The sequence below is a fragment of the Callorhinchus milii genome, unplaced genomic scaffold (genome assembly GCF_018977255.1).
Source record: "Callorhinchus milii isolate IMCB2004 unplaced genomic scaffold, IMCB_Cmil_1.0 Scaffold1, whole genome shotgun sequence".
NCBI lineage: Eukaryota > Metazoa > Chordata > Chondrichthyes > Chimaeriformes > Callorhinchidae > Callorhinchus > Callorhinchus milii.
The window spans coordinates 306,530-330,642 of NW_024704742.1; the positions used below are offsets into that span (position 1 = coordinate 306,530).

At 40.4% G+C, this 24,113-nt stretch overlaps 1 protein-coding gene across 1 annotated transcript in view; it reads left to right on the forward strand.

Moving 5' to 3' along the window:
• The first annotated feature begins 4,218 nt into the window (after positions 1–4,218).
• Positions 4,219–24,113, forward strand: part of kiaa1109 (KIAA1109 ortholog) — a 131,825-nt gene continuing 111,930 nt past the window's right edge. The window contains exons 1-7 of the mRNA XM_042336373.1: positions 4,219–4,301; positions 9,997–10,098; positions 11,207–11,317; positions 18,009–18,144; positions 20,453–20,569; positions 21,436–21,514; positions 22,480–22,544. Coding sequence (XP_042192307.1) covers positions 18,045–18,144; positions 20,453–20,569; positions 21,436–21,514; positions 22,480–22,544 — 361 coding nt within the window. The 5' untranslated portion in view covers positions 4,219–4,301; positions 9,997–10,098; positions 11,207–11,317; positions 18,009–18,044. The remainder of the gene's footprint in view (positions 4,302–9,996; positions 10,099–11,206; positions 11,318–18,008; positions 18,145–20,452; positions 20,570–21,435; positions 21,515–22,479; positions 22,545–24,113) is intronic.

Sequence of the window (24,113 nt, forward strand, 5' to 3'; positions counted from 1 at the left end):
ACTATTGTAATTACATCTGCTTCAGAAAGCAAACTCTTGCATTTCTATGCGTATAATCACACCGTGACTTCTCAAAGCACTCTACGCATAATTATTGTCAAATGTAGTGACGGCTTTTGAAGGCAAATACGGCAGACATAGCATAGCATAGCAAAATGCCACAAATGGTCACAAGTGGTCAATTTATCTAGAGACTTGTTGGCTAGGATCCCAGGAAAGACTCTTTTTAAGCAGGGTCGTGGATCTTTAATATCCATCTGAGAACTGACAGGCAAATCTCAGTTTTAGAATCTCATTTTGCACTTTGAGTTTGGTGTATATCCTTATTATTAATCTTAATATCATATTACATTTTGGTAGAGCATATTTCACGTCGGGAGAATGTCTCAATGCGTTTCACAACATATATTGTAGGGTGGAGTGACTTTTTTGGAGGGGAAACACTTCAGCCAATTTGCGCACAACAGTGCCCCAAAGACAGCTATGGGATGACTAATTTTATTGGGTGAGTCCTGGCCAGGACAATTCCCTTTGCTTTTCAAATAGGTGCCATGGGATCTTTAACGTCCACCTGAACAGACAAATGGGACCTCGGTTTAATGTCTCAACCGAAGAATGTTGATACCACAGTGGAGGCTATACCCACCTCCACACGGGTCACAAGCAATTATTTTATTCTGATAAGACTAGCTTCATACCGGTGGGCTCTGAAGCTATCGAAGCATTGAAACTTGCTGGTTCTGTTGTTAAGGCCTTTGTAATATTCTGCAGGGTATGTCCTGTCCAGAGACATGTCCATAGACATCGACAGGTTGGATGTCAGCCAATAATCCTGCAATTCTGATTTATTTTTTAAAAAAAAATTTCACTGGAACACAGCTGGAAATAACATTGCCTTGAGAATACATATATCACTCAGTGCAAATGCAACTTCAGAATTTCACTTATTAATGTCAACTCTATCTTAGTGAAATCTTCTAGTGATTTTGTTTTATTCTCCTTTGACTGGTATACACAGTAAGTGCTCACCCATTCCTCAACTCCCAATCCTCAGAAGATCATTCTTTTCATGACTTGACATCACCCAGATTTCAACCTTCTATCTGAAATAACATAATCTGTGTCATTAATAAATATTACGGATCACAGTAATCCCTGGGAGACTTTGCTAGTTGAAGCTGTCAGATTAGTTATTTATATCTTCTCTCATTCTCATCTGGGTTTGTCTGAGTGGAACGAGAACAAGGTGTGATTCCACTGAGGGATTGATGTCTAAATGTTCTCCATGTATATCCAAGAGCCACTGCCTACTAAATTTTAATTGATGCAATCTTTAAAGTGTTAGGGCTGGAGACGGCATTACTAATGCTGCATTTATATTGCAGTGCTGTTGCGAACAGCAGCCCTGTCTTTAGCAGTAGTACTATAATAGAGCAAATGCAGTTTATTTGACACCAGAGCTGATCACAGCAGCAGCTGATTACTTGATTACAAGTGTTTAAGTGTACTTAGACATCCTGAGGATCGGTGTGTGTGAGTGCCATCATTTTCATGGCAGATAATGATCCGTTGCCATGTTTGGTGTGACATCTTCCATAACATGGAAGGAGAGATGAGGTGAAATAAATCTCTGACAGCTTGGGGGTAAAGAGGACACTTTGTAGATTCAGCTTTGAGTCTGCTGTGTGTCATGCTGCTTCAGGGTGTGCTGACTGCCATTGCTTTTCTAGCTGGGAGTATATTGAGATGTCAGCCTTCTTCTACGGGCCAGCAATGAGATTTTGGCACTATTGACCTGTAAAGACTTACCTAGTGATCAGGTGAGTCCCACAGCAAACCATTTAAAATCGTGACTCATAGAACAACAACAACAAATTCCATTTATAACAATAATAATAATCTTTGCATTTGATATCAAGCCTTATCATGTCTTCGAGATGTTTGAAAGCGCTTCACAGGATACAATGTAAAGTGAATTGACTGTATATTTTGTGGGCAAAACGCGGCAGCCAATTGTGCACAGCAGTGTCCCACTAACAGTCGTGGGTTGAGTGACCAATTTATTTACTTTTCTTTGAAAATTGGAAATAGGTCTCTCGCTTGCGAGTGTTCTAACCATTGAGCTATGGTGAATGAGAAGGTGGTCCATCAAGCAAATTACACTGGGTTAGATAAGCTCTCTGTATCTATATCTATCTTTAGCTGAACAAGTCTTAGTTGGACAGTGCTTAAGTAAAAAAAAATCCTTGCATTTGATATAGCGCTTTTCATGTCTTCAAGACGTCTCAAAGCGCTTCACAGAATATACTGTAAAGTGAATTAACTCTATATTTTGTGGGCAAAGCGCTGCAGCCAATTGCGCACAGCAGCATCCCACTCACAGTCGTGGATTGAGTAACCAATTTTATCATTGTTATTTTTTTTGAGGGATTATTATTAGGCGTGTGGAGTAAGGAAACTTGCCCAAGGTTTCGCCCTGACCTGCCGGGAATCAAACCCAGGTCTCTCGCTTGCAGAGCGAGTGCTCTAACCACTGAGCTACAGGACGCCTACGGTCATAGAGCCATTTAGCCATATTGTATTACAGCAGTAAGGAATTACGTTCCCACCAGCATTCTTACACTGGGTTCGACAATGACCTCGGTGACTCAGAAACGGGAGATTGTATGATTTAGATGTGAAATGTGCCCTGAGGCTCCGTATTCAAAACGATGCTTCAAATAAGTAAATTGAACACGTTGACAGTACAGCAATTGCTTACTCTCCCAGGTCAAGGACATGGCATTTTGGGCATAAGATCGGTTTGAGTCTGTGATTAACTCGGGGGTCTTCCACAATATTCCATTTAACACACAAACAAGTCTGCTTTGAGGTGCTGCTTGATGCAGCTGAGATATTTAGAGAAATTTCCTTTACCATCTGGTTTAAAAACCATCTCACACCGCGTGGAATAAGGACCAGAGGTGATTCTGATCCACGCACTCCAGGCAGAGAGTTTGTTAATATCAGCCATTAGGTATTCCTCTGCTCGGAAAGTTTACGAATGGGTCCCTGACAACTGTCGTAATAAATGCATTACGTATTTTATCACAGAGAAATATTTCAGAACAATTTGAAGAGTAGTGCTAATCCGATCCTCAGCCTGACCTGTTCCCCACCCTCCACTCTGGTGCTCTGCCAGAATTGTCGAGCGCATTGAGATGTCTTCCCGGCAAATAAGAATAATTGTATTGTAGTTGTTGCAACATTTGAAAAGTCTAATACGATGAACGATCCCAATGTAAATTTGTCTGAGGGCAGCAGTGGTGTTCAGGTCATTGGGAAAACTCTGTGTGATATGTGTAAAGTATGCAATTGATGAGGATGATAATAATAATAATAATAATAATCATTGCATTTGATATAGCGCTTTTCACGTCGGGAGGACGTCCCAAAGCGCTTCACAGAACACACTGTAAAGTGAATTGACTGTATATTTGTGGGCGAACGCGACAGCCAATTGCGCACAGCAATGTCCCACAAACAGTCGTAGATTGAAAATGACCAATTTATTATTGTTTGGTTTTGGAGGGAATATTATTAGGGCTCTGTGTGTGGAGTGAGGACACTGCCCGAGGTCTCGCCCTGACTGACCCCCCGGGGATTGGACCCGGTGTCTCACTCACAAAGCGAGTGCTCTAACCCCTGAGCTACAGGACTCGGTGTTTGGCGGAGACGGGCGATGTGTCGGAGGCAGAAGAAGGCGGTGCTGGTGAGGGACCGGACGTGGGGAGGAGCGATAATAACCTGACGCCGAGGCTGTGTACGGGCCCACAGGTGACGGCACGAGCCCATTGCCATGTGACTGGGGGGGGGGGGGGGACGGTGCCATGTGACTGGGGGAGGGGGGGTGCCATGTGACTGTGTGATAGTGCCATGTGACTGGGGGGATGGGGATGCCATGTGACTGTGTGACGCGAGGGAGGGGGATGCCATGTGACTGTGTGACGCGGGGGGCGTGTCTAGTGTCAGGTGACGTCAGGCAGATCTCGCGGCCCTTCACGCGAGGTATCGCGAGATCAGGGAGTATACCGTTTCCCCCGAAAGAAACCGAGACCCCGGGGCTGGGGGGACAGAGAGAGGGACCGGGGGACAGGCCCGGGGGGGGACAGAGAGAGAGGGACCGGGGGGGGGGACAGAGAGAGGGACCGGGGGGGGGGAGCCAGGCCCGGGGGGGGGACAGAGAGAGAGGGACCGGGGGGGGGACACAGCCCGGGACCGGGGGGAGTTGTCGGCTCCTGGAGCGGAACCATGAAGCTGAGGTAAGACCGTGAGTGTTATGCTGCAGACACGGGGGGAGTGGGGTTGTGGGGAGGGGCTGAGGGTGTTCCCCCCACAGACTTGACCCTAAAAGAGTGTAATTAAGCAGCAGAGGCCAAGGCTGGGGTGACAACCCCCCCCCACCCCCCCCCACCCCCTGCCCCCACCCCCCCACCTCCCCCCCCCCCCCCCTCCCCAGGTTATATAATAATAATAATAATCTTTGCCTTTGCTATAGCTCCTCATCACGTCTTCTCGACGTCTCAAAGCGCTTCGCAGGACACACTGTAAAGTGAATTGACCGTATATTTGTGTATCAGTTGTGGAGCAGCGGCGCTCTATTATTAAAAGCGCAGAGTATCTGACAGCGTCACGACAGGTTTGCGCAGTTTGAGCCCAAATCAACAAAGTTATTTGACATCATGCGAACCCCACCCCCATCTTTGGTTTGCACCAAACCACATAGGCAGCGACAAATTGTTGTGTCTGGTATTGTCCGGGGCCGGTGCAGCCTCTCAGTCATGTTCTGCACACTTTATTTTGTATTGAAATCCACCTTCAAACCTTTTGCCCTCATGGAATTTGCCCCCCCCCACCCCCCCAGCTGTTTGTATCACATACAGTAACAACAAACACACACCCCTATTGGGCGTGAACCTGCCCCAGTCTAGAAACCTTGCACCTACACTCACTTACTGTAAAGCACGTGTGGCTTTTCAGTAAAACCGTGCACTTAATTACCAGTATCCACATCCCGTGCTGAAGGTGATGGTACAACCGGGATAAAGAGACCAGGGATGGTCACTGACTAATCACAGCCCAGTCTGTGGGTTCAGACCCCAGGTCCGTCCCTTGGCTGACAATTCAGCGCAGGACAGTTTGTTGGCGGCTTTGCTATGTGTAAAACGTTTCCCTGTATTTGGCCACACGACAATAAGGACGGCGTCGGCATCGCATTTATGTGGAGACATTGTCGTCGCACTTATACAGTGCTCTTCACACAGCGTAATGAGTCAGAATGCTAACACCAACCCAGTCAAGACTAATTGACAGCACTTTGGAGTTTTGTAAACATAAGGCATAGGTCCTGGATACATCTAAAGTGATGATAGGCAAGTTTCCTTACTCCACACACCTCCGTTTACCCAGCAGTAAGTAGGAAACCTGTTGTCAGTCGATTGCAGGATCGCTTTTAAGGGAATAATAATCCCTTTTTTAAAAAAAAAAAAATTGGTCACTTCAATACACAACTGTTTGTGGGATATCGAGGGGCGCAATTGGCTGCTGCATTTCGCCCACAAAATATAAAGTCAATTCACTTTGAAGCACTTTGAGATGTCTCGAAGATATAAGGCGCTATTTCAAATGCAAGTATAATTATAAAGAAAAGTAGATACTGGATTTATTGGGTCAGTTTTGATTCATTGTTGATTATTGTGATTTTTTTTTGTTGAGAGCAACAATTGCTCAGTCCTGAATTGACTACTCAGATTAATTTCAGGTTACTATTTCTACATGAAAATGATTTTCCTACATGTGGTTTTCTACGTGAAACGACAGCTGAACAAGTACAAGTTGTTATCTCATTCATGTATGTGCTCCAGCCTCAATTTCAGAAGAGTGCTCTATTGTACTGATGGCCACCTTTTGAGCTGTCCTTGCTGCTTCTGTCAGTGAGATTACTAGTTTAGGGTCGTATTTTGTTGTGAGGTTTACAACTCAGAGGACTTGCTGCTCCAGCTCCGCACCTCCCAGCAGGCAGAACCATTGCTTAGTGCAGAGGGATGAGCAACGCTTAGGAAGCTTGCAGGGTGCCTGGTACTTTCTATCCATCCAATGAGGACTCAAACGTGTGCTGTCAGATGTCAAATGATCACCTGGTGACTCCCCTTGGGGGGGAACGCAAACTTGGTCTCCCTGGACCTGAGACCTAGAGGTGATGTGCTTGGCAACAGAATATCAGAATCGAGTCAACCCTCTGTGGGGGTCTGAGTAGAACAGTTTCTAATCCAGAACATTGCCAATGGCAGACCAGCCAGATTGCCTCATTCTGCTCAGTGCCAATTAACTCTGCAAGGATGGTCCTAGCTGACCAAGCAATGGGAAGCTTGCCAGGCAGTGGTCCCAATGCGAGCCATGTGATTTTAGTTGGTTGAACTCCTGCAGTATCCCAACGCACATTCTGGAGTCCCCAAGCCTTGGCTCTTGACAACCTGCCTCTAATACTCTCCAGAATTAGATTAACAGGATGTGTTCCTCCAGGGAGAGAGCAGAAATTCCATTCCAGACACACAGAAATGTCCATGTACAGGTGGCATACATATTTGACACTTTCAGTCTGGTTTGGATTCTCTGAAGCGCAGTGAAGGGTTTCCACATGTGACACCCACACCTGCCTGACAAAAAGAAAACAAGAAGGATCTGCCTTGAGATTTGCCAAAAAGCATTTCACATTGATGTTTTGAAACCAAGAAGCGCAAGTGATTTGCATCCCATTAACTTGGGGCAAAAATAAATGATAATCCTTGCCTTTCATTTAGCATCTTTGACGTCAGGAGGTTAGCGTCTTGTGCTTCACAGGATACACTGTAAACGATAGTGACTGTCTTTGATAAGTGAATGCAGCAGTCAATTTGTGTGCAACAGTGTCCCATAATATTGACGGATTTAATCCCAGATTGTTATAGAGAAAGGGCAACGTACAAACCTTTTGCACCACTCAGACGTTATACAATGGGTGGATACAGTTAGTTTCTACTTTAAACGTTTTGTCAACTTGCAACTCCAATTCACAAATCTTGTTTAAAATGTATAATTCTTCCATAATGATCTTGAAGTGGGATGAAAATTCAGTTTTCACTTCAGCAGGAACTGTAACTTCCTCTCTCATATGTAGATAGCTTTATTTTACATGTAGAGCAAGGGCATTATATAGATTAATGTTGGTATTGTTGCTCATATGCCATCATGGCCATAAGTTAAGTTTATTGTTAAAGCAGTATTGATCAAGGTCTGATGCCACACACGCTCTATTGTGGGGTACACTGTGAGTGGTACTACAGAATACATTGGTACCATGATGGATATGCAAACATACTATGATGTCCTTGCTGCTTGATATCATGTTCAGGCAGTGTGGATTACTGATATATGTGTACCACAAAGCAGTTACTTTTTTAAGAAAAAAATGTAATGTGTATTCATGGAAGTGGTGGATGTTAGTGCCAGGAGATTAAATATTGATCCACTTTTTAGTCCTAATGGCTGCATCTGGCATTCCTAGATGAAATCCGAGACGATACCCTGCTTGAAGGACGCTATGAAGTTAATGACCAATTTTATTTGGGAGAAACTCCCTTCTCTTTCTGAATTGTGACATGGGATCTTTAACTTCCATCGGAACAAGTAGAAAGAACCTAATTTCCCGACAGCAATGCAGCACATCACAGGGGCACTGCATTGGAGTATCCACCCAGTCAGTGACTTCAGTGTCTTGACGTAGGGTTGAACCCACAACCTTCCGACTCGGAGGTGAGAGTGCAACCAACTGAGCTATGTTGACACCCGGTAACGCCAAGTATTAATAATAATAATTCTTACCTTTGATATAGAATCTTATCACGTCTTCGAGACATTTCAAAGCACTTCACAGAATACACTGTAAAGTGAATTGAGTGGGTATTTTATGAGCGAAACACTGCAGCCAGTTGCGCACAGCAGCGTCCCACAAACAGTGGTTTGTGTAATGCCGTTATTCTTTGTGGAGACACTACATTTTTAGATAAATTGGGAAATGTTTAAAGATGCAGAAACATTAATTTATTAGCCGTAGTGCACTTAGGCTACGGTATAGAGGAGGGAAGCAGAGCCAACCGGCATCAAACCTGGCAGGATTCAACCATGTCTACTTTCCCCTGTTGCTTCTCTAACACTCCAACACCTGCTACAATATATTTATACATGTTTTAGATATAAACAGTATGCAGTCCTGGTCAACAATTCCCAAAATAAGATTGGTCACTAGCTTCGTTGGCTGTTTGTGGGATGTTGCTGTTTGCCGCATTCACCTACATATACAAGTTTACTCACTTCACAGTAAAATCGTGTGAAGCACTTTGAGATGATACCATAAGGCGCTATATTAAATGCAAGGATTATTATACTTATTTAGACACTCTGGGACACTACACCACGTGAAGGCCGCTATATAAATGAAAGTTGATGTTCTAAATTGGTGATCACGCTATATAAAGGAAAGTTGTTATAAATTGGTGAGATTTAATGATCACCATCTAAAATATTTCCGTAAGTAAATAAGGAAATCTTAATTGTTTTGCTGCCTGATCGTGAAATGGCCAATTATCAACTATGCATATCCCACACAAATATGCTTCTCTGGCTAATCCCCAAGAATTAAGCAGACCAAGATTGAACTTGTTTGAATTCTTCATCCATTTGACGATTATGCTTTTAGGATATCTGCAATCTCCATAATCAAATGGCTATTCAGAACCTCAACAACAACTTCCACAAGCTGTAGATCATCCAGAACGTTGTAGCTCATGTCCTCTCCCACAACAGGCTCCGTGACTCTATCACTCCCACCCTTACCCGAGTCCACTGGCTCCCCATCCCCCAGAGGATAGAGTTGAAAATCCTCATCCTTGCCTTCAAAGCCCTCCACAGTCTTGCTTTTTCCTACCTCTGTGACCTGCTAATAATGCCATATCAACCTGTCCACTCTCTCTGTTCCGCAGGCTCTGGCCTGCTCCATGTACTCCCCCCTCTCCCCCCTCACAGTGGCCTGGCCCACTGTCGGTGGTTGGGCCTTCAGCCTCTCTACACCCACCCTTTGGAACGCCATCCCATATTCCCTTCGCCTCGCTCCCTCGCCTTCTTCAAGGCATGTCTCATGACCCTTCCCTTTGACTATGCCTATGGCCACCTTCCTACCCCTACCTTCCCTGCCCTCTACCCCTCCTGATCCCAACCCTCTGCTCAGGTTTAAATCCTTGATGTCCAGCTCCTTGGGACATCCTCCCAACATGAAAGGCGCTATACAAATGTAATTTGTTGAATCCGAAAGATTCTTGACCAGGCATTGGAAGAAATGCTTCTTTTGATGATGCCTCTGAATTCTCAATTTAATTGGCAGATGGAAACTTGGTGGAACATTTAATCTGAAGGACCAGCGCTGTTATAATTCAGCAGTTTAGGTTGATAAATTCAGACCCCATGTTGTAACGAGACGTGCTATAATTGGCTTTCGATCAGCATGTCTGGGTAGTAAGATTGCCACTGATGTTCCTTGCTGTGCAATGCTTGCAGGAAGCCAGTGAGTCAGTATGGAAAGCTGCAGGTGTGCTGTGCTTTCAATACAGCGTAGGTTCACAGTACATCAGCCCACATTGAACCGGGCAATATTGCAATGGGCGAGGTGTGCCTGTATTACCTTTTACTGCACTGGACTGTGAACTCGAATGGAGCTTGAACCACCGACCTTCGCTAACAGTTGAAACAGACTGACATCTGAGTAGCGTAATAATGAGGATTCGGTTTCAGATTAGGTGTCTTGTGCTTTTTTTGAAAAACGAAGAAACATTTTAAGATGCGTTTTACTTATTTATATGTGACATCTCATTATTGTCGATAAACTTTCAGAATTTCTGTTTTTTGTTAACTTTACAATCCTTCCAGCCTGTAAGATGCCGGAATGACATGCAATGAATGCTCCCTGATGTGGCCCCCAACGGGGAAATGAACGTTGGCTAATTCCACTAGTTTTCGGGCGATCCTCAGGTGAGTTCAACCTTGGGTGAGCCCAACTTCAAATGATTAAAGCCCATCACTTTTTCTTCTTTTTTTAAAAAAAGAATGTAAAATAACACCATTAAAGATGAAACCACTTTTAAGTTTTCTGAATTCATTTGATCTATATGATTTGCTGATAATAGGTTAATGAAGATGAGTGGAATGTGCTAGATATTTGAGGTTTCGCTGGAATAGCTCAAGTGACTTTGCCAAAAGTATGTGCGCCTGTTACGTCAAACAGCTTCTGTTCCTTATATGTCACGTACTGTACTGTACGGGACTGTAATATATAGAATGAATATATATATAGAATTAATATAGATTGAGTTTAGAAACCAAATTCTGCAACTGTTTTAAAACGGTGAGCAAATTAAAATTGAAACAATTGATATTCAAACTAAGAAGTTCAAATCAATTATTGAGCTCAGAAATTGAGTAATAAACCAGCAAAAGCTTTGCCAGCAGTAGTGAAATGGGACCTGAGTAAAACACATTTATGCTCATTTGAGAGAAATCCAATTGCCAGGTTACCACTGGCATCTGCACAAATTCTATAACTTATTTACTTGTCTCCAGTGCTATCTGTTGTAAAACAACATGTTTTTATAGAAGAGACAATTTCTTCTCTACAGCTAGGATTGGATAAGGTAAATTGTAATTATTTCTTATCCAAGGTCTTTACCTTGGGTTTAACTGGCTTGGCTGAGGTCATGCTCTAGTCTTTGCGTCCAAAGGTTCGATATTGCAATGCAGAGGAGCAGCATTGACAGAGGGGCTATCCTTTGGCTAGATACTGTCTTTCTCCTTTTCCCGTCTCCCATACCCCTCTATTCCATTCTCCCACACGTATTGAAATGAATAGTCACTTTGCTATGATTCTGATATGAATGTGCCCAAATATTTTGTAAATTTTCTCAACTCCTCTGTTGCTTTTAGACATATCTTTGCAATAATTTGGTTCATCTATCTCAAGAGTAACCAAATTGTTTTGTGAAAATAATTTGAATTTTATACGTGTAAAACGGTGCTTTGTTAGATTCTGTAGAGTTGTGCAGAATCGTTTTTTGATTACATGTTTCACATTATCTTTTAAAAGTCACTGATGCGGTCCACGTGGAGGATGTTTGAGAAGAATTTTCTTGATCGCCATACAGATATTGTCCAGTTCCTATTCCCCTAATCTTGGGACCTTTCAAGTTTGCATATTGTAAGTAATAATAATAATCCTTGCATTGGATATAATAATAATAATAATAATCCTTGCATTTGATATAGCGCTTTTCACGTCGGGAGGACGTCCCAAAGCGCTTCACAGAACACACTGTAAAGTGAATTGACTGTATATTTGTGGGCGAACGCGGCAGCCAATTGCGCACAGCAATGTCCCACAAACAGTCGTAGATTGAAAATGACCAATTTATTATTGCTTTTGGTTTTGGAGGATTATTATTAGGCTCTGTGTGGAGTAAGGAAACTTGCCCAAGGTTTCGCCCTCTGCCTGGAATTGAACTCAGGTCTCTCACTTGCAAAGCAAAGCGAGTGCTCTAACCACTGAGCTACAGGACTCCAATATATAGCGCCTTATCACGTCGTTGAGACATCTCAAAGCGCTTCACAGAATATACTGTAAAGTGAATTGACGAAGTGATTTAAATTCTTGATTTTTTTTAGATATAATCTTTCTGAAATTTGTAAACTAAATACAGATTGTTTTCTGAAATGAATGATCTAAATGCAAAAAAAGGCTTTTTTTCATTAAAATTTTTCTTCTAACAAATAAAATTAGAATTAGCAGATTTTATTGCTGATTTAATTCTTTTTTTTGTGACTTACTCGCTCTGTCTCCCCCCCCCCCCCCCACCAAGTAATTTTGCGAACGATTAAGGTTTTTCATTTTCGTGTTTTATTAATTTCTCTATAATGCTTGATTGTAAAAACTTTCAGATTATCTGAACTCTAAAAATCTTGGCCCTTGTGTTAGATTTGTTTGTGTACCTCTTCTAGTTGCCGTAGTGATAGTATTTGTCTACATCCACAAAATATATTTTGCAGAGTTACAATATATTTGTATGTTGTATCTCAGCTGCCTGGGAAGACCAGCTGTCGAATTTGCCATTCTCTTAGAATTCCCAATCCATTCATCATCATTTTCCCTGGTTCCTTTCTCTGTCTCAAATCTCTTTGCCTTTCAGCTGTGTTGCCCTCATTGCTGTGTGCAGAAAGCTTCCAGTCATAGAGTGTTTCAGAGTAAATTATTGTGAAATGGCCAGGGTTTAAATCCCCCTATTTACCATGCTATTTTATATGCTATTTAAAAAAAACACAATCTGTAGAACTGAAATCCAAAATACCTTTTCATAGTTTCTAATTTATTTTCTGTTTGATTTATCTTTAAGAAATTAATAAATGTGAAAAACTTTGTGCCTCAGTTTTTCTACCCTGAGATGAAACATTTCCTTTTTTTTCTAATTTTCACTCAGATTTAGTTTCCAAGAATAAAATCTGAATTATTCCTCTAGGGAGACTTTTTTATTTTATGAAATTGAACAATATGGATATCTAATGGCCAAATTGCCTGCTGATAATATTTATACTGTTATCGAGGAGTGGAAAGTGCTTTTGACTCTCCCAGCATTAAAAAAAACCCAATGAGCCTGTGTTTAATTACATTGTAAATGATATGAGACTACCTCCTGGAGGTGGCCTGAAAATGCACAAATGGCAATATAACTAAGTTTTCCGATTCTTAGTATTGAAAAATGTGGCACCTTTCTATGTTTAGAGACAAGAGAAATTGATGATATCGAGAGAATCAAATTTACAAATACAGTTCAGCCCTCTTATAACAACAACAAATTACATTTGTATAGCGCCTTTCACCCTGGGAGGACCTCAGGGATTTAGACCTGAGCCAGAGGTTGGGATCGGGAGGTGTGGAGTGCAGGGAGGGTAGGGTCAGAGGTTGACCGAAGGCTTGGTTCTTTATAGGGCAAATTTGGTTATATTGTGGTTGTAATGTAGGCTCCATTCACTGCACTTAGGTGCATCTAACCCGCTTGTTTCTCCCAGAGTCGCCAACTTTCACTCTAAAATATCTGACTTCTGGTTCGTTAGGTCACTGTCAACTTCATTTACTGGTTTGCTGTATGCACAACATAGGAAATGGTATCAGAAATGGGCCATTTTTCTTAACACACGCTCCACTGTATAAGCCATGACTTCAAAATAAGTACACCTCAGAGGTTTCTTTTAGTAATGAGTAGTGGAGCTTGAAACTTTAAATGGTTTCATAAAGGAACTACACAAGTTTGCCTTTGGCTCTGTTAAATATTAGTTAACAGACAAGATATCTTTTTGTGTTGCCACCTATATTTCATTAGATTTTAGAATTGCATTCAATGCAGTGGGGAAAACAAATGAATAAATTCCATCATCTTATTTCATCAAATTTGGAGTTCTATAGCTTATTGGTTAAGAGAACTCGCCTCGCAAGCGAGAGGACCTGGGTTCAATTTCCAGGCAGGGCAAAACCGTAGGCAAGTTTCCTTACTACGTACACCTAGGTTCACTTAGCAGTAAGTAGGAACCTGGCTGTTAGTTGATTGGCAGATTGCTTTGCAGGGATAATAATCTATTCAAATTTTTTTAAAAAAATAATAATTTGGACATTCAATCTACGATGGTGTGCAATTGGCTACCACGCTTCGCCCACAAAATATACAATCAATTCACTTTACAGCATATTCTGTGAAGCGCTTTGAGTCTTGAAGACATGATAAGGTGCTATATCAAATGCAAGGATTATTAAATTTAAGCACAACAAGCTATCTCTGCAGATATGTATCTTAGATAATTCATTTTGTATAAATTAACTGATTCTCAAACTGTAAACCTTGGAACCTGCAGCTATCTTTGCAATATGGAATTGGAAGGATCCCAATGATCTCCATTTCGTCTAATTCATCATTGTACCTAGCCAGAAAGATATGTAAATAGTTATTTGGGTGGAAGACCATCCAGGTATTATCAGTCCTCTCACTCCCATCGGTTTCAGCAGTAACAGGATATCTTTCCTGGAGAATGAAAGGTGAATTAGCAGTGCTGGAGCTGTATTCGGAGTCCTGTAGCTCAGTGGTTAGAGCACTCGCTTTGCAAGCGAGAGACCTGAGTTCAATTCCAGGCAGGGCGAAACCTTGGGCAAGTTTCCTTACTCCACACGCCTAATAATAATCCCTCCAAAACCAAAAACAATAATAAATTGGTCATTTTCAATCTATGACTGTTTGTGGGACATTGCTGTGCGCAATTGGCTGCCGCGTTCGCCCACAAATATACAGTCAACTCACTTTACAGTATATTCTGTGAAGCGCTTTGGGACGTCCTCCCGACGTGAAAAGCGCTATATCAAATGCAAGGATTATTATTATTATTATTATTCCAGTTCTTGCTAATAATTTGAGTTTTGTACTCTGAATTTATTAAATCCAATAAATAATATCATGAAAAAGAGAATTTGGGGGAAGAAATGCTCAGTAGATTAGAATCCGTGTTGAAATCTAGCCCAGTTTAATGGTTGAAAGTCTTATTGATCTATTGCTTGTGTTAAATGAATTTGGGCTGGCTTCCAGTATGTGTAGACTCACAGCACAAAGAAGCCCCTAATTTAGTACTAATTTGGTAATCTAATGCTCCGAGGCTACAGATAACTTTGAGAAATAGAAATGGGAAATGTTATACTGACAGATTAAAAAGTGCTCTCCTCAAGTTATGCCTGAAGCACATTATTGGGGAAGGATCCCCCCCTTGTCCGTTTGAATAACGCCACGTGATTGTTATCATTCATCTGAATAGGTCAACGGGAACTTGTCCAGCACCTTCAACAATGCGGTGCAACCCAGCGCTGTACTGTTGTGCATGGCGAAGGGCTTCTGTGTGTGTCAGATACCCGACTGATGAAAAAAACATTGGTTGGACTTTGGAGTATCAGCCTAGAATACGAAAGTTCAAAGCAGTAGACCCCAGCACAACCCCCCTTCTTCTTTCCCGAAAAAGCGCTTTTTCAGTTAATACATCGACCGATGTTCTCTCTTTGAGAGAGGTTTCCAAAGTGTGTCTTTTTGCTGATTCTCATTGGTCACTTCACACTGAATGAGATGCTGGTCTAAAGCAGATATCATCATGTCCTCGAAGAGTTCACATGTTGTTGTTTCAGTATTGCTAATTTTGGAGTCTCATTAATTCTTCAGCAGGGATGCCAACCAACATTTTCTTCAGGTTTTTATTACCTGAGTGGTAAACATTCGGGTAGTAAATACCTGAAGAAAATGTTGAAGGATTAATGAGACTCTAGAATTAACAATGATCTCGTTTGTTCACATATGTACTTATATATTAGGAAAGAGTTAGTTCTGGGAACCTGGCATGATGGGCGTTCAGAGTTTCCGGTTGTTTTTTTTTAATGGAATTTTAGCAAAATCTTAGACAATGCTACGTTACTTTTGGTTTCCTGTAGATAAGGGATGCCCGCAGGTAAGCTGCTAATCTAGTTTTGCGTTTGAGGGAAGAGCAGATCAGTGTCTCGATTAATTCCTACAGCGCCTCATAATTACCCCCTGTGATCTTTCAGTCTGCAACAGGTTTGCAACAATGGAGTTGAATAAAACACTACCATTTCATTTCTGTAAAAGTCAATTCTTGGTTTTACTTCCATTACTGCTAAAGGATCCTAATGTATATGACCCTCCATATACCGGTGTGTGAAAGATGACCAAATAGTATGATATCAGTGCTTCAGATTAGAAGAGTGCATGTTCATAGCCTTTATTCTGAACTATTCCCAATTCTCTCTATGAAGAATTGCTTACACAAGGGAGAGGACCTTGGAAAAGGATTAAGAAAAGTTGGAAGCTTCTTAATTATATTGGCAGGAGCCTGAGAGCAGATACTTTGCTATTTGCTATTTAGATGGAGGAAATGAGACTTGTGTGGAAGTGTCAGCCTTGCTCAGTCGGTAGTATTCTGGCCTCTGTATCAGAAGGTGGACTCTCAAGTTCTAGGACGACACTAATACAGTACTGGGGGAGCACTGCGTTGTTGAAGGTTCAAATGAGATGTAAACCCATGGTCCCATCTGATTATTTAGGGAGATGCTAAGGATTAAAGATCCCATGGCTCTAGTTGAAAAGAGAAGGGAGTTTCTCACAGCGTCCTGGCCAACAATCCTTCAGATAGATCGTCCTTCACTGCATGGCTATTTGTGGAATGTCGCTGTAAATCGGCTGCCTCGCTTCTCTGCAGAGTCGCTAGGTTCTTGTGAAACACTTTGAGGCGTCTTCCCAACACGGAAGTCGCTGTATCAAATGCAAGGATGATTATCGGAACAAGGGAACCATTTATAGTTTGGAAAATACATTTAGCAGAATCCATAGGTTTACAGAATTTACATTTCACTTTGAAGAAAAGTCCACAAGAATTGCATGAGAATTACTTTTAAGAATTAGTTGGTGCAACTCAGTGGCATTTTGATAAGCATATGGACATGTCCCTTAAGATGTAGCTATTTAGAGTCTGAGTATTGTTGATTGTGTTCCTTCCAACTGGCTCAATGATTCAGCACGATTTCCCATCTGCACTATTACTCCAGGCAAGGAAACAGACTGCAGTAAAATTTAGTGGTTGAGTAACAAACTCAGTCATTCCTTGACTACTGAGTGTAGGAGGAAATTACTGGAAATAAAGATGCAAAATAACGAAGGGTGATGGGAGATGCAAAGAAAATAGATGTGAGATATAGATATGTATGAGTTGGGAATTCAGTGTAATATAAATGTTAATTTTTGGGATGAAATAAATAGTTTTAATACATGTGATAAACAAAATGAAAATGTTAATTTCTGCATAGAGAAGTCTGTTTCTAAGATAAATGCAGTGTGTTAAACCAGGAAGCCACGCAGCTCTGACAGGAAAATAGAAAGGCCTTGCTTCTACCTGGAGCACCATTATATCTCAAGGTAAAACTCACCTTTTCTTCCCGACAACTAACATTTATTTACATTAGAACACCATTACACACCGCTGTCGTGGGTGGATAAATCCCAACCTGCCGAGAAAAGGGTGTGATCACAAGCCAGCACTTATTTCTGTGTTCACTGTGCATTCATGTAGAAAAGCAGCTGCTTCCTGGACTAAAAGGGAGAATTTAGAAGAGTTCTTAGTTGTAATGACTTTGTGTCGTAACCGGCCTCAGGTTGACTTGTGGTGACTATTTGTAGGCGAATACACAGAACTGTGTGTGTGTGTGCAAAATAGTTTGCGCAAAATTTGTTGTGTTCTCAGTAATAATAATAATAATAATAATAATCCTTGCATTTGATATAGCGCTTTTCACGTCGGGAGGACGTCCCAAAGCGCTTCACAGAACACACTGTAAAGTGAATTGACTGTATATTTGTGGGCGAACGCGGCAGCCAATTGCGCACAGCAATGTCCCACAAACAGTCGTAGATTGAAAATGACCAATTTATTATTGTTTTGGGTTTTGGAGGGATTATTATTAGGCTCTGTGTGGAGTAAGGAAACTTGCCCAAGGTTTCGCCCTCTGCCTGGAATTGAACTCAGGTCTCTTGCTTGCAAAGCGAGTGCTCTAACCACTGAGCTACAGGACTCCACGTTCAGCGTTGGGACAATTGTGATGCTACTGTACTACTCCATCTTTGGCTCTATTCCAGCCACTTTTAAATACTCTTTCTCTTTAATAACATGCAGGTCAAAACGGTTGATTTGATAGACAAGGGAACCTATTTCTTGCGCATACTTGCCGTTGCTTTTGATCTGGTACGGTAACTAACACTGTTTCAACTTAAAAGTTTAACTCTTATTTCTTATTTTCTCCCTCCCAGGTAGTAAGACTGTGGTGATCCATCTTAACAAGAGTAATGGATCATCGAAAAGAAAATGGGAGCTTTGTCCCCTCGTTTACAGATTTGGAAGGTTTTCTTACTGAACATGATTCTAATGTTGTGTGGCTCTTTGTTGGTAAGTCATTTGAAAATCCTTTAGTGGTGTTTTTTTAATTCTTAAAAAAAACTAATGCACAAATAAGTTCATTATTCATGGTTTAATCAAATGATGACAACGTATGGGTTCCCTCTAATCTTATAGCCATTGTCTTCATGGCTGTGTGTGACACTGCTGTTCAAATACTAACTGCTGCATTTGAATACAAAATACACAGTACTATACCTTACAGTAAATTGTATGAAGCCCCTTGAGATCTTTCCCAGACCTAAATAAACAGCGGAGCCTCAATATAACACAATTGAACTCCATAAAATCCCCAAATCTTAAAGTTATTGGTGTACATTTCTACTAATTTTGAATATAAATTGGATGTTTGTACTGCAGATTAAATATACACAGCACCTAGAGAGACCATAGTATGTAAGAAATTATTGGCAATTGATTTAATACATGTGGTAGTACCAGTCATTTTTGAAATAATTTCATAAGATACATAAGACTCTTGTTGCGTGGCTATAAATATATAATGATACTAAATATTTGATACATCTGAGATGCAGTTTTTCGAAGGGTTAGAACCTCTCATTCAAAGCCCAATAGAATGGGCGATGACATTTTTGATGCAATTCATTTGACTTGAGTTTTGAAATTCATTGTAAAATATTATTTATTGTTTCACGTTACATTAGTAAATCAAGAAGTTTGGGATTCAACCTTCAAGTAGCTTGAATGTTGCACACTGCTAATGTTTTGGATAATGACCACCTAACTTCAAAATGTTATTGGTGTAACTGATAGGCAATACTAATACTTAACCATAGCACATTTTTTCCCTTTCTGTCTCTGGGATTTGGACAAGATATAATACACTTCCCTCCCAAAGCAATACATTGTATTTATACATCCTGTTTACGACTATTAGCTGCTCCTGACATTCAGGCTGTGTCAGGAACACTGTTATAGCTCAATTTGTGCTTGCTCAACATTAGTTTATACAGAATGTTAAGCATTGAATCAATGCCAAGATGTCACCTTGGCTTTAGTTGCCTCTGGATCAGAAGGTTCTCAATTCAATAATAATATTACTTGCATTTGATATAGCACCATCTTCGAGATCTCTCAAAGCGCATGGATGTGGTGCCCACGGGGCCACTCCCGACTGTTTTAAAGGTGGCGTCCCAAAAAACACGTGCACAACCTGTGCGCGGGGAAGGAACGTACCGTAAACAACTATTTTATATCGGGAGAAAGGGAAAAAAATTGTAACAGAAGATGTTGTACGTTGTTTTGGATAGTTTGTTTTGGATTTCTGTTGTACCAAATATATTTATAAATAAATATATATTTAAAAAAAATTCTATTCCCTCCCCCTCATGTAAAGGTCTAACTTCCTCTTGAATGGATCTGTAATAATAAGGACCTATTATAATTTTCTTTTTTCTGTGGCCTTTAAAGAATAAGTTCTGAGCACAATCATGTTTGTTGTATATTTCATTCCTCGCTCAGACTTGGATTTGGCAACTCCCAGCCATCGTTGCACTAATCTACCTACGCATGTCTCAATCTCAAGTCGAATGCAAGAGGAAGTCTGTTTGCGGACTGCTCTTACGCACTTGACAACATAGCGTGTATCTGTTGACGTAACCTCTGCTGAGGTTAGAAATTGATTGAGGCTCAGTTCCCCACATACTGAGGACTGTGTGATGGAACAATAAATAATTGATACCATAATGAAATTAACGCTGGATAGTCGAGGATTTGAACCCGAGCTGGGAGTTTGATTTAGTGTGGGGGTGGGGGGTCGCGAAGGAAAGATGACTGAAGGTGCAGTCAAAGAGGAAAGTCTTGCGTTGGACATTGAATAAGGCGAGGGAAGGGATGAGAAGAAGTTGCTGTTTTGAATCCTAAAATAACTCAATTTATTCGAAAACTCCCTTTTCGTTTTGAATGGTTTGATGAGATCTCCTTCTGAATAGGCAATGGGATTGTGTTTTAACATCTCATCTGAAGATGGGCCCTCTGACAATGCAGCAACACCCCAATTCTGCAGATTATCAGACTGGATTATGAGCTCAACCCCTGACATAGGACAGGCCAAATGACCCATGGCTTGATTTTGTTCCTAAAACAGGATTTCGTTCCAAGCATGAAAGTGCAATCAAAATGGAATGAAGAAATTTTCTTGGTTGTATAATAACTTTCTATTTGGTTTGCATGCGATTGCAACATATTTGCTTTTTGAATTGCATAATGCTTACGTCCGGAGTGTAAATTGTTGCTTGTTCTGGCTTTAATTGATCCTACAATCTTATTTATTTTACAGCTACAATTTTATCATGTGGATGGATTATTTACTTGACCTACTACAACTCTCGTAACTTAGGACTGATATTGACACTGGTTCTCAACAGACTTTATAAAAATGGATATATCCACATTGGTACGTTGCATTTAATTGTAAGCAGCACACAAATTATATAGTGCTGCTTTTTTGTTGAGTAACAATATCCTCTACACAGCATGACCACATAAATCAGAGGTCTGAGGAACATTATAATAATAATAATAATCCTTGCATTTGATATAGCGCTTTTCACGTCGGGAGGACGTCCCAAAGCGCTTCACAGAACATACTGTAAAGTGAATTGACTGTATATTTGTGGGCGAACGCGGCAGCCAATTGCGCACAGCAATGTCCCACAAACAGTCGTAGATTGAAAATGACCAATTTATTATTGTTTTTGGTTTTGGAGGGATTATTATTAGGCTCTGTGTGGAGTAAGGAAACTTGCCCAAGGTTTCGCCCTCTGCCTGGAATTGAACTCAGGTCTCTCACTTGCAAAGCGAGTGCTCTAACCACTGAGCTACAGGACTCCACATTATAATCAATTATGTCCATAATTTATTGGAATCTTGTTGTTGATGTGTAGTCTCTACTGCCATTTTACTGAAACTGCAGTTTTGAGAGAGCAGAATTATGATTTTTTTTAAGACAAATTCATAAATTAGTGCTCCTGGTTTACAATCATCTTATATTTGTGAAACAACACAGCACAAAGATGTGCCATTTTAGATGATGTAAATTATTTATATATGAGTCATGTATCTTTTGAACATAGTTGCCAATGAAATCTTGGGGTGATATTTTCTTGTAATTTAAAAAAAATAAGGCATTAAAGGCATCAAGACCGTTAAATTTACTGACCTGTGGAATATCACTCATTATTTCTTTCTATTCCACTTAAAAAATCTCTTAGTTCTACTGTGTAAGGAAAAAAATATAACCTATTTCTATCTTTTCCACAGGTTCTTTTTCATTTTCTGTGCTGTCCGGAAAGGTCATGTTTCGTGAAATTTATTACATCAATGAAGACCTGTCCATCAGGTAAGAACTATATTGATAAGTGAGTTGATATTTGAATTAATTGTTAATAGACACAATGTTAATTAAAGGATCCGAGTTACAATGAGACAGTTTGTTTCCGGACTTTTTTTAAGTGTGCAAACGTATAAAATGATAAATCGTGTTCATGTATTTCTGTTGTACAATCATTTAGTGACCTCAGCTGGGAGCTGTTGTAAAAGAAGAAACTGTGTTCATATAGATCAAATATAATGTCATACTCTCCTCCAACTATTGCTTTACAATCTGCAATATACTATGTTGTAGTTTTGCTTTTGAAGGTAATTTTAATGCAAATTGGTTTGGTGTAGTCTAACGTTAGTTAACTAGACTTGTGTTTCTAAAATATTAGGGTTTACAACATTTTTTTGGAAACTGTAGAATATGATCATGTACTTTTGTGCACATAAAAAACTTTAGGTCAGAGTTGGCATCCAATACAGAATAAATGAAATCTATTAATGGTTTAAAATATTCATAATTAGAGACATACCATTGAAAGAAAGTGTCGACAAGCTTTGAAGGAAAATAGTTTTGGCAGGCGAGATAGATTTCATGCAGGAGATGAGAGGGAAATGGGGTCAGATGTGTAAAAGGCAGGGATCATCGTATTGAGGCACTGCTCCATGTGAAGGGCACTATATAAATCAAGTTGTTAAATGCAAGGGATAGGAGAGGGGGGGGTGGAGAAAGCTGAGGGGAGTCGAGCAGGTTGCCACAGTTTTGTCACCATTGAGTTAGTTACCCTCATCCAGGATTTGATATTTGACTGGCAGTTTGGCAGAACAACAATAGTCCTGGAGTCGATTATAAATATTTACCGAAGTGGCATAATTTCTTTTAACCTGATTGTATATGTTTGAGTGTCATAGAACGATTGCAATAAATGTTTTTTTGTAGGTTACATTGTGGTCGTGTTCCATAATTTGCTGTAATTTTAATTCTAGAATCCAAGATGGGTTTCTCATCTTCAGATGGTGGAAAATGTACAATCCTAAGCAGAAGCAGCACGGTAAGTTTCTTTTTTTTGTCAGTAATTTGGGCAGGTGATTTGATCCCACTCCTCACTTTCATTGGGTTTAGATTTACTCTTATTTATGTAACATTTGAGAGCATATAGATACACATCCTTAATTTTGAATGTTAGTCTCCTCTAAATTTCTTTAAAGAATTACAGAAACCCTCCTTGACTTGGTGGGCTGAATGGCCTCCTTCTGGCTTCTGACATCCGAAGCGCTGATCAGCTGCCATTTTTAGCCTCTTAATATTGTGTATTTATCCTCTTAATATTAGTATTCCAATTTACCGTTAACTCTGAAGTTCTTTGAGACATCCTTACAATATAAAAATCACTTTACCAAATGTAAAGATTATTATTTATTTTCAATGTCTTTGATACATCTGAGGTGCATAAGTATGTTTGCTGAGGTGCATAAATAAGAAACCCAAAGGTGTTTGTCTGATCCATTCGTCAATGGAGAGAGGAAACGTACTCTATATCGCAGTTGTTTTTGACATTTTCCATTTTTGTATCCCAGATTACCTTTTGAACTCTTGTTTCATAATTCTTCCCCTTAGGAAAAGTAAAACTTAACACTTTAATTAATTTTCTGGCAGAGTGTTCTGATAACACACACTGGTAATCTGCAGCAGATACGTGAGCAACTGAAAGAAAACAATGGGTTCAAGTTTTGTGTCTTCACAGAGTGGTCTACCATATGCTGATTGCTAAGAGAGGTTTTGTGTTACAATGTGTGACAGACCCCATTGTATTTCTTTAACCACGTTGGAAACTGTTATCAGAAAAGACAGAACTGTAGCTGGAGATTTTTAGATTGGCTTTTGCTTTCCTGATATTTACGCACAATTTATGCAAATTAATTACTCCGAGAGGCCCTTGTTTGTCTGAGCTGAAAAAGATTATTTTCATTACACTGTTTAAGCCTTATTTGCCAGCTCAATCAGCCTTGGGCGATAAATAGCAGCTGAATTCAAACACATTTTCATCACCAGGAGTCTAAATGTTTGCAGTGTTTTTCAGTGAGCTGTTTTATAAAACGTGCAGTATTATCATTACATGGGTGGTAGCCTATCTTCTACAAGAGAAGTTTGTCCTGTGAGGCGCTTTGAGACATCTCAATGATGTGATAAGGCGCTATATCAAATGCAAGGATTATTATGATTATGATTGCAGTGCCACATTCCATTCAGAAATGGGTGTGGAAAATTGCCAGAGGTGGGTCACATTGTAAATCTGTGTGTAGAATAGCAAAGTACATGAGTCAGAAATTCTTAGGAAAACGCTTCTCATAGCATTGTTTTGTTTAAGATTCAAGAAATCTGAGCCTTTTCAGTGCAGAAGTTGTTTTGCTCTGCATTTACACTATGAGTTTGCCTGCAGAGGAAATTAGCATTGTCAATTGTTGGTATTCTTGGCTCCAAGTCCAACTCCACACAAAAGATTTGACTTGATTTGTTAGAGACGATTGTCTACACTAATTGAGACTGACTCCATTTTTAGTCTGCAAACAGTGAGACTAATACGATATCAAACAGAATACTAATTGGTTACAGTTCTATC